At 50.8% G+C, this 17,852-nt stretch overlaps 1 protein-coding gene across 1 annotated transcript; it reads left to right on the top strand.

Moving 5' to 3' along the window:
- Positions 1 to 11,552: 11,552 nt before the first annotated feature.
- LOC148161697 (epididymal-specific lipocalin-10-like) lies at positions 11,553 to 14,392 on the top strand. The gene is made up of 5 exons (XM_088020625.1): positions 11,553 to 11,663; positions 12,318 to 12,457; positions 12,806 to 12,876; positions 13,167 to 13,313; positions 14,301 to 14,392. Exons 1-5 carry the CDS (start codon positions 11,553 to 11,555, stop codon positions 14,390 to 14,392), a joined length of 561 nt encoding a protein of 186 aa, XP_087876751.1.
- The last annotated feature ends 3,460 nt before the right edge of the window (positions 14,393 to 17,852 follow it).

The following is a 17,852-nucleotide window of genomic DNA, read 5'->3' on the forward strand; positions in this document are numbered from 1 at the left end:
TGGGAGGGATGGGGTGGCTGGGTGATGGACATTGGGGAGGGAGGTATGTTCTATGGTGAGCGCTGTGATTTGTGCAAGACTGTTGAATCACAGACCTATACCTCTGAAACAAATAATACATTATATGTTAATTAAAAAAAAGAAAGAAAGAAAGAAAAGTTATACTGATCACATTGAAAAAAAAAAGTTAAAGTCTGGGATCTCAAAACTTACCCAGCCTGCTGCCTCTGGATGTCTGTGTGTGTGTGTGTGTGTGTGTGTGCGCGCGTGTGTGTTTTGAAGATCCCAGGGAACTGGGATGCTACAATTTATCTTCATAACCAGTTCTAATGCCCAAGCTCCCGAGTCAGCAGCCTTTATCAATACAAGTGAGGAGGCTCAGTTCCTCTCAGGCTGCACACTCAGTTCTTCTTACACTGATGTCTGTCTTGCTTAGCTCCTGGCCTACTCCTGGGAGTGGGATTTAACCTGTTATTTGAATAATATTTATAAGAAAAAGCATGCAAATAAACATGTAGCATTAAATGAAGAATTATTTGTGAAAGCCACTCAATCATTTCCTGTAGTTAGGTCACTGAAAAGGAACCATACACTATTCATTTTCTGAAAGATTTGTTTCAGAAGCATTAGAAATCCAAGTGGGAATAAATCAGATTAATTTTCAAAATTAGCAGGGATAAGCTTTATTCTGAAATCATGTTCTCTTTTAATTAAATTCAAATCCATTTATTTGATTAGTTTGTTAATAGTCTTGTTTGAATCTTCTGTATTCATATTCGAAGTTTACTTATCAGTTACTGAGAAACTTGTGTGAGTCTCAACATCTTTGAGGATGTGTCTACTGCTTTAAATTATGTCAGTTTTGCTTTATATATTTTAGAGTATGTTATTAGATGATGCGAGTGTAGGGTTACTAACTTACTGTTGGATTGATCTTTATCTGATAATATTTCTTCTATGTGGGCTCATAATGTCTATCTTCAATAAAATGATACCAGCTTTCTTTATTTTTATTTCTTTATTTTAATTCCAGTTAGTTGACATGCGGCGTTATATCAGCTTCAGGTTTCCATACGTCACCCTGTGCTTAACACAAGTGCCCTCCTTCATCCCCTTCACCTGTGTCCCTCCCCCACCCACCTCCCTCTGGTGAGCGTCAGTCTGTCCTCTGTTATTAAGACTTGTTTCTTGGTTTGTCTCTCTCTTTTGCTCTCTCTCTCTCTCCCAGCTTTCTTTGATTAGTATTTGCATGGTATACAATTTTCATCCTTTTACTTTGTTTTATTTAAAAAAAAAAAACTTTTCTGGGGGCGCCTGGGTGGCTCGGTTGGTTAAGCATCTGCTTTCAGCTCATGTCATGATCCCAGGGTTCTGGGATCCAGTCCCACATCAGGAGCCTGCTTCTCCCTCTACCCGTGCCCCTCTCCCCTGCTCATGCTCTCTCACTCCCCCCTCTCTCTCAGTAAATAAAATCTTAAAAAAAAAAAAACCTTTTCTTTTGAAATAATTATAGCTTTACAGGAAATTGCAAACTTAGTATAGAGGGGTCCTGCTTATCCTTCACCCAGTTCCCCCCAGTGGTTGCATCTTTCTTTTTTTTTTTTTTTAAAGATTTTATCCATTTATTTGAGAGCGAAAGAGTGAGCCTGAGGTGGGGAGGGGCAGAGGGAGAGGGAGAAGCAGTGCTGAGAGGGAATTTCATAGCAGTCAGTGCCGACTCAAGATCTCAAATTAATAATCCAAGTTCCTCGCTCAGGAAACTAGAAGAAGAAGAGCAGAATTAAACCAATGCATGCAGAAGAAAGGAAATAAATATCAGAGCAGATCAGTGAAACAGAGAATAGGAAGACAAGATAGTAAATCAGTGAAAGCAAAAGTATTCACCAATCTCAGGGATGACAGAGGGGACATTACCGCTGGTCCCGAGCCATTGAAAGGGTCATTGCGGAATACGCCACCGACAGCTGTACCCCAGCTTAGATGAGATGGACCGATTCTTCCCAAACCACAGACTATCCAAACTCGGTCAGAATTAAACAGATCGTATGAATGGTTCTACAAACAGTAAGGAAATGGAGTTAGCAATTTAAAATCTCCAGGAAGGAAATATCTAGGTCCAGATGTTTTCAATGAAGAATTCCTTGAGACTTTTAAAGAAGACTAGTGTCATTTTTACAGAGTAGTTTCCAGAATATAGTTGAGGATGGAACACTGCCCAGGCTCGTGTTAGGAGTCCAGTTACTATCCTCCTGTCAGCACAAGAGAAAGACAGCACAACAAGAGAAAACAAATATCCCTTGTGAATAGAGACACAAAAAAAATTCTTTGAGAAAATAATTGCCTGTTGATATCCACAATATATATAGAAAATTCGACATCATGATGATGTGGGGGTTATTCCAGGTACTTAAGGCCCATTCCGACATTCTAAAATCACCCAGTGTAATCCACTCTATGAACAGGTTAAAAGAAAATTATAGGATCATATCAACATGTGACTACATCCAACACCCATTCATGATAAAAACTATCCACAGTTTGGATTAGATGGTAATTACCTTAATTATATTTAAAGGGCATCTGTAAAAACATAGAGCCAACATCATACTTAACAGTGAAATTCTGAATGCCTCTCCTTTCAGGCTGGGAGTAAGTCAAGGATGTTTGTTCTTAACCACTGTTATTTAACTGACATTTCTAGCTACATAGAATAAGGCAAGTAAAGGAAATTAAAGGAATTCAGATTGGAAAGGAAGAACTAAAAATGTCCCCATTTGCAGACGACACGATTGTGTATATAGACAATCCCAAGGAACTGATGAAAAACCTGGAACTAATGATAATGAATAGGTTCAGCGAAGTGGCCAATTATAAGATCACCACTCAAATACCAATCCCATTTCCAACATGTGGAAACTGAAATTAAAAATGAAGTACTCTTATAGGCAGTACTAATGAAAACAAAATCTTAGGTATGCTGAAAATAACTGTGTTCATGAAAGTAATCAAAGACACTATAAAATGCCAGTTTTCCTAAAATTGAATATAGGTTTAATACAGTTCCCATTAAAATCTCAGCGAGGTTTTTTTTTTTTTAAGAGATTTTATTTATTTATTTGACAGAGAGAGAGACAGCGAGAGAGGGAACACAAGCAGGGGGAGTGGGAGAGGGAGAAGCAGGCTCCCCACGGAGCAGGGAGCCTGACGCGGGGCTCGATCCCAGGACCCTGAGAGCATGACCTGAGCCGAAGGCAGATGCTTAACAACTGAGCCACCCAGGTGCCCCGAAGTTTTGTTTTTTGTTTTTACTTTTTTAGACACAATAAGCTTATTCTAAAACTAATTTGTCAAGGCTAAAATGGCAAAAACGGCCTTCATAAGGAGAATAGAGTGAGAAGGGTCACTTCCTGATGTTAAGGCATACTACCTAGCTTTATTTACCAACACAGTGTGTAAGAAGAAATAAAGATCAGTGGAATGGTGTGGAGAACCCAGAAATAGACACTCCCAAAGGCTCAAGTGATTTTTTTAAGAAAAAAATTCCATTATGATAACATTAAAAAGAATAAAATAATTATAAATAAAATAATTGTTAAGAACGAGCAACAAAAGTGCAACACTTGTACTTTGAAAACTCCAAAGCAGTGTCAAAATATACTAAAGGAGACCTAAGTAAATGGAAAGACATCCTAGATATCATGGATTAGAAGTATTAATATTGTTAAAATGGCAGTACTCCCCAAATTGATCTACATATTCTGTGCTATCCCTCTCAACATCCCAGGTGACTTTTTTGCAGAAATTGACAGGCTGATTTTAAAATTATACGGAAACACAAGGGACCCAGAATAGTGAAAAACAGTTTTGAAAAAGATGAATAAAATTTTAGTATTCACACTTTTCCATTTCAAAACTTTATTCAACGTTAGAATAATCTAGACAGCATAGAACTCGCAAAAATTCAGAATTGAAAGTTCAGAAACAAAGCCTCAAATTTGTGGTTAATTGCTTTTCAACATGGGTGCCTAGAAAACTCCATGGGGTAGAGGGGTATATTTAGGTGAGTGCTCTTTTTTTTTTTTTTTGGACCCGGTACTGTTGGTGAGATTCTCCCATTTTGTTGTGGGTAGCCGTAATTCATTCATTTTGTCGTTACATAGTATGTCTTTTATCCATTCTACTGTTGCTGGATATTTGGGTAGCTTATTAGTCTTGCCTATTAGAAATGATAATTCCATGTCATACTTGACTCAGTTGGCACACGTTGCTAGTGTTTATATACCTAAAGAGTGGAATTGTTGGGTTTTGGATTGTGCGATGTTCCACTTCAGTAGATACTGCAAATGCTTTTGCAAGGTAATGTATCCAATTATACTGTAATGAGCGTGTGGAAGAGTTCCTGTTGCTTCACATGTTTGCTGACACTTGGCATTGTCAGCCTTTTTAACTTAGCATTTCCAATATTTATGTAGTAGTTGTGGTTTTCACATGCATTTTCTGGAAAAATAAGTTGGACACCTTTTCATAGGATTTGGGGAATCTTTCTTATTTGGGAAGAGCCTGTTAAAATCCCTTGCCATTTTTCTTCTAAGTTATCCCTTCTTTTCTTAACTGTTTATGGGCCATTGTGTATTCTGGCTGGGAGTTTCTTATTAGTTATATGTTGCAATTATTTTTTCCTCCCTGGTGTGCTTTGTTGAAGAGATGTTCCTAATTTTGATTAAGTCCACTTTATTAATCTTTTCATTTGGAGTTAGTTGGGGATTTTGGTTTTGTTTTTTAAATTTTTGTTTGTGGAGAAGGAGGAATCTTGTTAGGGTTGGTGGGGAAGAAATGACTCTCTGCCAAAAAGTTGTGAAAATATCTGTAATATCTTTTAGGGCTTTATAGTTTTGACTTTGACATTTAGAAGCAGAAATCATTTGGAATATATTCTTATGTTTTGATTGATACAGAGCTTTAGTATTTATTAGCTCCTGTCATCTCCTATAGATACCTAATAAATTAGTTTCTCAGTACTGTTTATTGAGAAGACCACAGTGTCCTCGTTGGTCTGCAGGAGCGCCTTTCTCATTAATCTAGTGTCCATTCTTATCTGGGCCTCCCTTCTGGAGTCTCTGTGTTCCCATTGGTATAATTATCTATCTTAGAGGAATACCATCTTGTCTTCATTGCTCTACTTTAATATTTTACTTTTGTTACACTGTGGAATCCACCTTCCACGTTTCTCACATTTGTCTTGTTCATTCTTGGCCTTGGCATTTCCCTCTAAATATTAGGAATACCTTGTCAATTCCTCTCAAAAAACATGTTACGATTTTGATTGGGTTTGTGTTAAATACATATTACCAGTTGATGGGCACATGACCTCTTTAGATTCTGATTTTGGAGAATGATGTATTCTGTGTGTTTAGGTTTTATTTAACTTTTTTCAATAATGTTTGATAGTTTTCGTTTAGAGAACTTGCCTTTTGTTAGTTATAGTCTCACCTTAGTTTTTCTTATTGCTGAAATGGGCGTATTTAAAAAATACTTTCTTGCTTGTCATTACTTCTATTTCTATACTTGTTTTCTAGGTCATTAATTTCTGTGTTTATATTTGCTTACATCCTTGTACTTTCTTTGGGGTTCATTGGCTCCCCCTGCCCCTGCTTTCAAGTGGACATTTAGCTCGTATTTTTAGCTTCCTTTATATATTGTATGCATTGAATTGTGAATATTTTCCTCTTAACATTTTCTTTTGGCTCTGGCAGAATGGTTTCACACACGTTGCTGCGTTGAGTTTTTATTATCATTCAGTTAAAAATATTTTCTAATTTCCGTTGTGATTTCTTTTTTGACCTAAGAGTTCTTTAGATCTTAATAATTGACCTTTCTTTATTCATGTTAGAAAAAGGTAGCTTTATCCCACAACATATCGTTTTCACCTTTAACGACTTATATTTGTTTTTATTGCTTGCTTACTGACAGGTAATCCATTTCTTTTTCATGTGTGGGTAAATCTTTACTTAGGTCTCCAAAAATATAAGTACTTCATGAAATTGTGTTCTTATTATATATTTTTCCTTTAGTTTGATACAGCTTTTCCAATTGACAAAATTATTAGTAATGATTAAATAAATGCACGAATAGCAAATACTTGTCTAAATTTATATGCTGTAAGTCCCTTTGAGTTTTTGTCCTTTTCTGCTTTATAAAAGAATATCTCTCAAATTTATAGGGTTGACTTTTTTGTCTGCTCAGTTGTACATTTATTCATTTATTCAACATTCAGTAAGTGTTTTATTTATGATGTGTTTTGTTTTGTGTTAGGCTTTGGAAGAATCCTATTCTCACTCTCGAGGGTTAGTCTACTAGGGAGGACATAATTTATTATAGGGCAAAAACTGCTATATTGTATGTATGAGTTCAGTTAAAGAGGCCACAGAAAAGGCAATATTTAACATTTTTCAGAAATGGAGACGTTTTCAAGTCATCATAAATGCTGTTTTCATGGTTTGTTGACGGGAAAGAATCGTTAAAAAGTCCAACTAAAGGGCGCCTGGGTGGCTCAGTTGGTTAAGCAACTGCCTTCGGCTCAGGTCATGATCCTGGAGTCCCAGGATCGAGTCCCGCATCAGGCTCCCTGCTCGGCAGGGAGTCTGCTTCTCCCTCTGACCCTCTTCCCTCTCATGCTCTCTCTCATGCTCTCTCTCTCAAATAAATAAATAAAATCTTTAAAAAAAAAAAGTCCAACTAAAAAATGAATTTAAATATAAATTATACAAATTGTTAAAACAAATTATTAATGTTAATTGCTTCAGTATAAATTTTAATTATAACTTTTTTTAGTTGTTTTTACTAGCTATTTCTACTTTGTAATAGAATGGTATTACTTTATAAACTTGCATATAGATAATTAGTGTTTTATATTACTCTCTGCAGAATCAAAGAATTCCATTGGACATGGTATTTCTTAGGACTTCAGAAAAGCAGGTATTTATATTTGTATTTAAATTGCTGATCATTTAGTATTTTAGCAGTTTAATTTTCATTTTGAAAGGTAAAAGTTAAATTTATTCTTATAAAAAGTTTTCTTCGAATGATAATACATTGAATTCATTAATTCTAAATCACATTTAACTGTTGATATTTAAAATGAAAATCTTTATATGTTTGTTTTAAAAAATATAATCCTATCAATAATCCTATCACAACCTTTATATCAAATGAGTGCTTTTGTTCAAAGCTATATTGATAGCGAAGTAATAAAATGATGTTGCTTGAAATTTGATTGCTATTCTGTATTTGCAGTTTTATTAATTCAGCAAACGTTTATTTACCACCTACTATGTGCCAGGCACTACTTGTCTCTTGGGATACAAAGGGGGCTAAGATGGGTGGGGGAACAGAAGAGGAAGCAGACAGTTTGTGTAGGTGAGTTGAAGTGGGCTTCGCAGGATACATGATATTTATATGACCTGAGCTCTCACCAGTGAGGAGAAGGTGGAAAAGGGGAAATGAGACGGAAGCCTCATGTGGTCAAGCAGAAGACCTGTGTGTTGGAAGTCAGGAAACTCAAAATCTAGTCTGCTTTGGCCAATTTTTAATTATATGACCTAGACACATGGTCACCCATTTTCTTAATGTCTAAAATGATGAGAGGTTTATCAGGTAATACCCAAGTTCCTTCTGCCTTGCATTTCTGACTGTGAAATAAATAGTATTTTTTTCTCTTTAAATTTTTTTATTGTTCTGTTAATCACCATACATTACATCATTAGTTTTTGGTGTAGTGTTCCATGATTCATTGTTTGTGCATAACACCCAGTGCTCCACGCAGAATGTGCCCTCCTTAATACCCATCACCAGGTTGACCCATCCACCCACCGCCCTCCCCTCTAGAACCCTCAGTTTGTTTTTCAGAGTCCATCGTCTCTCATGGTTCGTCTCCCCCTCCAGTTCGCCCCCTTCATTCTTTCCCTCCTGCTATCTCCTTCTTTTTTTTTTTTTCTTAACATATATTGCATTATTTGTTTCAGAAGTACAGGTCTGTGATTCAACAGTCTTGCACAATTCACAGCGCTCACCATAGCACATACCCTCCCCAATGTCCATCACCCAGCCACCCCATCCCTCCCACCCCAACCCTCTCCAGCAACCCTCAGTTTGTTTCCTGAGATTAAGAATTCCTCATATCAGTGAGGTCATATGATACATGTCTTTCTCTGATTGACTTATTTCGCTCAGCATAACACCCTCCAGTTCCATCCACGTCATTGCAGATGGCAAGATCTCATTCCTTTTGATGGCTGCATAATATTCCATTGTATATATGAACCACATCTTCTTTATCCATTCATCTGTCGATGGACATCTTGGCTCTTTCCACAGTTTGGGTATTGTGGACATTGCTGCTATAAACGTTGGGGTGCACGTACCCCTTCGGTTACCTACATTTGTATCTTTGTGATAAATACCCAGTAGTGCAATTGCTGGATCATATGGTAGCTCTATTTTCAACTGTTTGAGGAACCTCCATACTGTTTTCCAGAGTGGTTGCACCAGCTTGCATTCCCACCAACAGTGGCAGGAGGGCGTCACTGCGCACAGTGCTGCATGTAAGCCCCCCCCAGCAGCCAGCAGGGTTACCGATTAGACCGCCCGACAGCACCCACCACACTCGGTGCTGCACACGGCAAAATGCACACTGTCCTCAGCGGGACACGGAACATCCTGCAAGGTGCAAAAAGTGCTCGGTCACAAAACGAGGAGCGAAGCATTGAAGAGAATCGCTCTCACACGAAGCACGCGCTCCCACCACAGGGAGCGAGGTGAGAAGGGCAGCGACGAGGCACTTCGGGAGCCCCACAACCACGTGCGGACGAAGCAGCAGGCCTCTCAATAACCGGCGGGGCCGAGACGTGTCTGCTGAGCTGCATGGAAAGGAGAGTACCACAGGCCAACATTCATGGGACGGAGCCAAAGTCCTGTTTCGAGGGAAACTTAGACGGTAAATGCCTGGATAGGAATAGAAAAAATCTCAAGTCGGTGCTTAAATTTTGACCCTAAGAACGTACAATACCAAGAAAAGGACAAAAGCGTGAAACCGAACGCGAGTCCTTTGGGAAGAGCACCACAAGTGCATAAAGCAGTAGCTGACGGACCAAACTCAGAAGGTGCGGTGGGGCAGAGAGAGGGAAGGGGAGAGGCACAAAGACTCTAAAATCAGGAACGGAAGAGGAGGGCTGACAGCAGAATAATTCAGACACTGAAAGCATTTTAAGGGAACACTAGTAACAACTGCTTGCCGACAGTTGAGAGAGCTTAGATGAGACGCACGCATCCTTGAAAGACACACACTGGAAAATTTTCTTTTTTTTTTTTAATGTTAAAAAGATTTTATTATCAGAGGTTGGAAGACAGAGGGCTCACCCTGGCGTGCCCCGCGGTGACCCTGGGCCTCCGTCTGGGGTGGTGCCCCCGAGGGGACATGATCGGTGGAGGGTTCCCCCCCCGGCATGAGTTGGGACAGGCACTCGCCGGGCATCTGTCCCTGAGGCCCTCTGTGCGCTGGCTCTGGGGTCAATGGGACAATGCTTTCCGGGAGGGCCTCTCGTGAGGTCTGATGCTCCGCCCTGAGGGGTGCACGTATTTCCTAGGCCTAGGAGTGTTGAACTACCAGGGGCTGGGCACCAACTTCAGGGACTACACCATTGTGTTCACCCAGCTAGAGTTCAAGGACGAGGCGTTCAACACCGTGGAGCTGTACAGTAAGTGGTGGGCACCACGGGCCGGCCCCATGAACTCCCTGCCACGGGCGGCCACGCTGGGCAACCTCCCGCTGACTGTGCTGAGCCCCGGGCCTCCAGGGTCCCAGAGCAGCATCCCTGCCCTTCGGCCCCCTGCAGGAGGGGTGGCTGGGGCAAGGGGCACACGTGGTGAGGGCTCCCCTCCCGCCCCACAGGCCGGACAGAGCTGGCCAGCCAGGAGGCCCTGCGCCTCTTTGCTAGGTGGAGCCAGTCCTGGGCTTCCTGTCTCAGCAGCAGGCCACATTGAGGCCGGACCGTGAGTGTCACCCGATGCCCACGAGCCCCTGGCTGACTTCTGTGGGTCTTGGGGTCCCTCCGAGCCTCAGGGAGTCAGGCAGGGTGGGGGTGGGGAGCTCTACACGGAGTCTCCTGCTCCTGCCCAAAGCCAGGCCTGCAGGGCCGGCCCCGTCTCGGGCGAGGCTGTGGGCAGAGCGGGGTGGCCGCGGTGTGTCCTGGGTGCCCACCCTCACAAGTCCTCTTACCCCCCAGTCACCTGTGCGCACAAGGCTTTCCAGGTCAGCTGTCCTCCTGAGCATCACCCCAGATCCGACACCCCAGAGCTCTGCCCCGAGAAGGCCTGGGGACCGGGACGGGGCTGACACCCCTCGAGGTGAATCTGGGGTCCTGCAACGCTCTGCTTGGGTTTCAGTGAATGCATCGACCTCCCGGTGGGACTGTGCCCGCCGAGTCCTGTGAGGCTGGCCAGGCGCTGGCCTCCTTGCTCAGCCGCCTGGGAGCTTGGTGTGGGGCGGGCTGCTCTCAGGACTCATGGCAGTTCCAAATAAAACGATCCCACAAGGCCCTACAGATGCCTCTCACCTGTGTGCCGAGGGCGGACGGCAATGTCAGACAGGACACTGCCCTCTCGGGGCTCCGGTCGGTGCAGGGGGAGGAGGTGGGCGTGGGGCTCACCGAGGGCTGGGCCATACAGCCCAGAACCAGCTCTGGGTGGGGGGCACGTGGACGTGGGTCTTGGCTCCTGAGTGGGGGCTGGGCTGGGGGCAGCTGCTCCGCAAGCAGAGGTCACCAGAGTCCCTGGGCTGGAGGGAGGATTGTCTGTCTGAGTTAGAGCAGACCCTCGGGAGTCTGGACAGGTGCGGGCTGACTCAGTGGGCGTGGGTGCCCACCAGGGTGCGTGGCTGGGGTGCCACAGTGTCCAGGGCACAAGAGTGTGGCTTTCCCAGGCCTGGGGCTTTGGGGCCAGGGCAGGGGGCAGGATTCCAGAGGGACCGAGCCTGTGGCTCCTCCTGTGGTCTGGTGGGGCCGTGCCTGACGTCGTGGCGGAAGCTGGGCTGGGGGCTGCCCCTCACTCACGGAGAGGGGCGGTGCGTGCAGGCTAGGGGTGGGCACGCTCACACACACCCAGCAGCCCTGTCTGGGAGCACCTGCTCGGGACGGAGAGCCCTGCTGTCACGCTGGTGCCGTCTGTGCCCCATCGTCACCGTGGTCCTGCTTCTCACGTGCAAATATCTCTATGAAGTGACTCACAGGGACGCCTCCCGGCTGCTTGCCTCTCTTCCGCGGGGGCTAGGATGGGAGGCCCAGGGGTCTCACAGGGGAACACGATGGCCTTCAAATTCAGGCAGCACCCGCCAGGCCGAGCCCCTAGGCCGCCCGCCTGTGTCCCATAGCCCCTCTCCCCCCACATTGACCCACCCCAGGCTGGCTCAAGGCTCTGGGTTGGCTGGACGCCCACGGCAGGGTCAGGTGGGTGGGGAGACTTAAACTCAGTGCCCCGGTGGCCGAGGAAGGAGGGTGACAATGGGACCAGGGAGGCTGACGTGTGTGCTGGTCTTGGCGCTTATGCCTGCTACGGGGTCCCGGCCGCAGGGACAGCTACCCAGGGAGTCCCACAACCTCAACTGGAACAAGGTGAGCCACACACCTGCGTTCCCCAAGGCTGACAGCCAGGCCGACCGGGGCCAGGCATGCAGTGTGTGTGGTGGCTGGAAGATCACTCCCTGAAAATCTCCAAAGGGCCATCCTGGAACAGGGGGCAGTGCCGCGAGGGCGGAAGGGGTTTCAGGCCCTGGCCTCTCTCTGAGGAGCTGGTGGCCACGCAAGAGGGGGGAGGGCCGAGGGCTCCAGGCAGGTGCTGCCTCAGGGCCCCAGGGATGCTAGGTGGGCAGAGGCCGAACGAGCAGAGCGTGTTCCAGAACAACCAGATGGCTGGCAGGTGGAAGGTTCTAGTGGAGGTGGCCGTGGGAACTGACTCCCCGGGAATGTGGGTTTGTGGCAGGAAGTCAGAGGGATGGGGCCGAGGGCCGAGCTGGAAGGAAGGGGGAGGCCTTTCACGGGAAGGGAATTCCAGCACATGGTAAGCACAGCCCAGCCCTCGGGGCCCCAGCACACCCGGCACCTGCCCGCCAAGGCCCAGAGGGGCAGCCGGGGCCCTGTGCAGGGGCTGTGCCGACCTGTGGGTGCTGGACCCGGCCCGGGCCTCAGGCCAATGTCAGTGTCCGGTGGCTTCCTGAGGGCCCGGCTGGGAGCCTGGCACGGGCAGCTACGCCAGCACGCTCTCCACAGTTTTCAGGGTTCTGGTACATTCTGGCTGTCGCCTCTGAGGGCCAGAGATTCTTGCCAGGCAGAGACAGGAGGAAGCTGGGGGCATCGATGTTGGAGGTCCACAAAGCGGGCCAGCTGAAGGTGGTCCTTGCCTTCAGCCGGTGAGTGGACCGGGGTGGGGGCCCAGCACACTCTTCACGGAGCCCTGACCACAAACAGCCCAGACATCTCCCTGTCAAGAGGGGAAAGGGAGCCGGGGGCGGGGGGAGCCAGACCCACGATCACCCGCACATCTGACAGACCATCTCTGCGGCCCCGAAACCCTTCCTGCCCCTAAAAATTAAGGCCTGATTTTGGGAGAGGCCACCACGTACACGGGAGCACTCGGCAGAGAGTGGGTGTTCCGAGGGTTTCCCTTGAGCTGTGGGACTGACCCTGCACCAAACTGGAAAATTCCAGGAAACCAGAGCCAACAAAGGGCTCCCGCCTTGCCCCCCCCCCCCCCCCAGGTCACAGGGGTGTCAGTCACACACATTAATTCTGCGGAAAGATAGGAAAAAGGCGATGTTCAGGAATACTTGTGCGTATGAAGGCCCGGGCCTGGAGAGAAAGACCTGGGGGTGGGCGTGTCCCCGGGTTCAGGGCCACAGGCCCGGGAGAGGCCGCTCCTCTGTCCCAGGGCTGGGTGGATGGGATGGACAGCGGCCCACGGGGCGGGCAGGCAGGCCACGGTCCCAGAGCCCACAAGCATGCAAGTGCCCGCCTAGGCCTGGAAGGTGGTTGGGTGTGTGGGAGGGACTCCTGACCCTTCCCAGTTGCCCCTGCTGTGCAGGCCTGATCGGGCGGCCCCACGCTTCTCTTCCGGTCCAGTGAAGGGGGTCGAGGGCTTCCACGTGCTGTCCACCGACTACAGCTACGGCGTGGTCTCCGTGCGCCTGGGCCGGGCCGGCCGGACCTCTAAGACCCTGCTGCTCCTCAGTGAGTCCAGTGGAAAAATCTGGGGAGGGGGCGTGCGGGGTGCGGGTCAGGTGGGGGACGGAGGGGCGACAAGCTCAGAGGGCAAGGTATGGAAGCACCTGCCTCAGCTCGGGCTCCCTGACAGAGCGCCACAGACCGCACCGCACGGGCGCCCGCGATGGACATTGATTGTCACGGCTCAGCGCGCCAACCCGGCGAATTCCGGGGAGGTCCCCATTCCTGGTTTGCAGATGGCCGCCTCTTCACTATGTCAAGTGTCGGGGAGAGGGCTCCGGTGTCTTCCTCTTCTTATACGGGCACTGACCCCATCATGAGCACCCAGCTAACCCCACACACCTCCCAAGGCCCCAGGACGTCACACCATCCCTCTGGGGCTCTGATGGATGAATTTGGGGGGACACGAACACACATCCATTCCTGTCACGGCCCTTGCGCTGCGGGCTGGCAGGAAGTGGGAGGTAGGAGGTCAGGGCCGGGACACACACAGCAAACGGGTGGCCAGGTGGGCGGGCGGAGCGTGGCGCCCGGACGGGGGGACCGGGTGGGCGGGTCTCTGGTGCGGCTGCCACGGGGCTGAGTGCGGGCGGCCAGTGCACGGGCGGAGCCCAGAAGGCAACAGGCCCGGAGTGGGACTGACCCTCTGCATGGAGGCAGGGGACCCCTGGGCTGAGGGCAGGATCGGGGGAGCAGGGGGAGGTGGTGAAGGGAGGGTGGCGGGGAGCTGCTGTCCAGGGAGGGGTGGGGGGAAGGGGGCACAAACCCACTTCGGGGCACCGAGGCCTGCAGGACAGCCATCGGAGAGGTCGGAGGGGTCCCGTGGAGTTTCCGTGGAGGAGGGCGTGGCCAGGAGCGCAGCGGGAGGGGCATCAGGCTCCGGCCCATGGGTCCTGTGAGCAGAGGGGCCTCCCCAAGTGGCCCTGTGTGGTGCCCGCCTTGGGGCTGCACTGGGGACACCCCCTACCTCGGAGCACAGAGGGGACAGAGGCACACTCCCCATCACCCGCCTGTTGCCCCCTCCCTTGGCAGCACACTGGCTTCTCTGTCCTGCCAGCTCGGACGGCGCTGCGGTGGCCACGGGCTCGGGGACAGCCCCAGAGGGCCAGAGCTGGGGACTCTGACCTTGTGACTCTGCTTTCAACTGCAGGCAGACAAAGCAGGTCCAGCTTCCCGAGCATGAAAAAATTCGTAGACATATGTGAGATTTGGGAGCTCGCAAACGGTGTGACTGTTCTCCCAAAGATGGTAACAGACGGCCACGGGCCCTCCCGTGCAGGCCAACAGCACGCCCGGCCCCCATCCATCCCGTAGAGCTCAGTGCTTCTCTCCCTCCTGCAGCCTCGTGTGCCCACACCATCCTGCCCTGAGAGCCCGCGTCCACCCACCTGTCCCCTCGCGGCTCCACCCGCGGTCCCCCTTGTCCCCGGGAACATCGCTCAAGACTGCAGGTGTGCACAGCCAATGGCCTATTGGGACGCGTTGGAATACCCCAGGCCACTGATGGGGTGAAGTCCAGGGCCATGGCCGTAGCCCAAGCGGGATCCTTTATGATCTTGGAGAGATGGGGATAGGAAGGGGGTAGGAGGGCAGGTGTTGTCCAGGCAGGAGGATGCCCGACCGGACCCATTCTGCCCACGCCCTCCAGATTACGTGGGGGAAAGAGTCTGCCACACTTCTCTGCTGGGAAGTAGACCACGGCTCTTGGACCAATGTCGTCCTTCTGTATGCGTCCCACAGCGCGTCTGCCACCAGTCCCCGTGGGCCCTGACGTCCTACACTTCCTCAGGAAGTCTTCCACTTATTCGCCCAACATTTCCAAGCACCCGTGGCATGCCAGGCATGTGCTAGCTGCCGGGGAGAGGCAAACTGGCAAATTCGGTTTCAGAGATCTGATGCCAGGACAGGCTCGCACCAGCGCAGCCGCCCTTCACACGACCGCAGACTCGGGGAAAAGTGTCTGGAGAGAGTGCAAAACAACGGCAGGTCTGACTCATGCCGGGTGGAGCAGGAGGGGTCAGGGAGGGCTTCTCGGAGGAAGGGACATTCGGAAGAGAGCTGAGGCACAGAGGTAGTTAGGGAAGTTGGGTGGGCTTCCGCGGAAGAGGAGACCACTTGTGAAAAACCCCAGAGTGGTGGAAGCGGAGGGAAGGGTGAGGGGGGGGAGAGCACAGGCCGTGGAGGGAGGTTCAGTCCGAGGACAGGGAGCTCCGGGCAGGCTCGGGAGCTGAGCTTGGAGCCCAGGACCCCCAAATGGAGATGCCACGTGGGGGGCTGGAGTTCAGAGGACAGAGAGATGTGGGAGCCGGACACGTGGAGTCACCAGTATGTAGTTGGCGATGCAATTCGCTGGTGCAGTTAGGGCCACCCGAGGAGAACACAGTAGAATGGCATCAGTCAGCTACTGCCACGTAAGGACCACCCACAGGATCTCTGTGTTATGAACCGACACGAATGTACTTAGCTTTCCCGTCTGGGCAGCGTGGGGTCAGGTGGCGCAGGCCGGCCCTGCTGGGCGGCGGGGGTCTCCGCAGCTTGCGCCCGCCTTGGGGGGTGACTGTCCGTGACTGGTTCGCGCCGGCTCTGCTGCCATTGTCCCCCTCCCACCGAGGGCGGCCACGTCCTGCTCGTCTCACGGCCACGCCGAGGCCACAGCAGGCGAGGCCACAGCAGGCTGGGAGGAAGGGCTCAGCACAGGACTGCATTTCTGCCTCAGCGGCTAAGTGAAGCATGTCGAGGGGCCAAACCCCAAGTGCAGAAGGGCCTGCACAGGGTCTGTCGAGGGTCACAGCCCTGGGCACGCGCAGGAGCCCAAGCTGAACCCAGCTCTGTGTCCTCACACAAGGGCTGCACCCAGGCCTTGCGTGGGGTGTGGGTGGGGTGGGGTGTGAGGGTGTCACTGTATAGATGGGGCATGGGGGGGGTCAGCATTGAACAGCTGGGGGAGGGGCCCTCGCGGCTGGGGCTCTTGTCTGAGGAGGAAGTTGGGTGAGGGGACCCCGGCCATGGTGACCTCACTTCCCTGACAACAGAGCCCATCAGAATTTGGAACCCAGGTAACCAGGAACCCACATTCCAGAGACAGCCCCCGGCCCAGCTCATTACATTGCAGATAGTGAAACCAGGATGTTCACGTGCTGTGTTCCCAGATCCGGAGGTTGCCGACGGAAGAAAGCGCGCCCAGCAAATGCTGTCTCAAGATGTCCGTTCAGGGCTCCCCACCGCCTCTGGCCGTTTGGTCGGAAAGACCACAAGGTGACACCAGGAGTCCCAGGGCCGGCCACCCAGCCCCACAGGGTCTAATCCACCTGTGCAGCCCCAGGTCCCTACCCGTGTGTGTGTGTGTGTGTGTGTGTGAAGAGGGGTCATGTAGGGTGGGCTAACCCCATTCAAGCGCAGGCTGATGAGGGGTCAGATACCCAGTGGGCAGGTCTTGTTCAAGGTCAAGTGTGGCTGGGTGGGATGGGGTGTGTGCGGATGCGAGCTTCTGCCCTGGGTTTATCCCAATTGCCCTGGAGCGGGGGTCACTGTACCGCGTGCAGGGCTGGGCACGCACAGGTGTGTCTGATCTGGGAGCAGGAGGGGGACAGGGCAGGGGGACAGGGAGGCTGGCTGGGCAGGGCTGTGATGCCTCTGGGCCGGCTACCCGTCCCTGTCTTTGCAGACCACGGATGAAATCGGGAGGAGGCTGGCGGACAGCCATGACAATTCCGGGACCTGGGGCATGACCCCACAGGGGTCCCCAGGAGCAGGTGCTGCGGATTGTGGGGAAAGGCCTCCGACACCACCCAGACCACTGTCCCTGGTGGTCATTGACTGGATTGTGCTCCAGGAATGGAGCCCACGGAGACCGAGCTCGAGGCTGAGAAGCCTGGGGCGGGGTGCCTGTGGGTGTGTGGGGACGGGTCGGGGCTGGCCCCACAGGGAGGAGCCCCGAGAGGCTGGTGTGGGGCCAGGAGCAAAGACTGTGTGCAGAGCACCCAGCGGGTGGACTGCAGTCGGGGAGACGTCCCGGGGAGGGCACCTTCCTGGCTGCGGCTTCTCTGGGAGGCTCTGGGCTGGGCTCTGTCTTGCAAATACCCACGGAGAGCAGGCACAGGGGTGAGCTTTTCTCCTCTCACAGATGTTCCACGACCTAAGGAGCTAGAGCCGGCTCCAACTCCATCAGCAGCTCTGCAGGGAGGGGTGGTGCCTGCAGAGACTTCAGCAGGAGCCCAGGAGCCGGCAGTTGACCCGGCACCTGCCCACGGAGAGCCGGACGCTGACCAGGAAGGGCCTGCTCGAGAACCTGTGCCCGGAGAGCCTGCCCCTGTTCCTGCCACTGTTCCTGCCAGAGCCAGTGCCCCTGTGCCTGCCCCGAACTGTGGCCCTGCTCCTTCCCCAGACCCCGCTCCTGCCCTGGATCCTGACCCATCCCTACCCCTGCCAGTGCCCCTGTCCCTGCCCCTGACCCAGATACTGCCTTGGTTCCTCTATATGCCATTGCTGCAGACCCTGTCCCTCCCCTTGCACCTGCCCCTTCCCCTTCCCCTGTTTGTGCTCCTGTTCTGGCCCCTGACCCAAGTCCTGCCCCTTCCCCTGCCC

Source organism: Eumetopias jubatus, unplaced genomic scaffold, assembly GCF_037043125.1.
Source record: "Eumetopias jubatus isolate StellerSeaLion01/CBP00866 unplaced genomic scaffold, mEumJub1_p1.0 scaffold_89, whole genome shotgun sequence".
Lineage (NCBI taxonomy): Eukaryota > Metazoa > Chordata > Mammalia > Carnivora > Otariidae > Eumetopias > Eumetopias jubatus.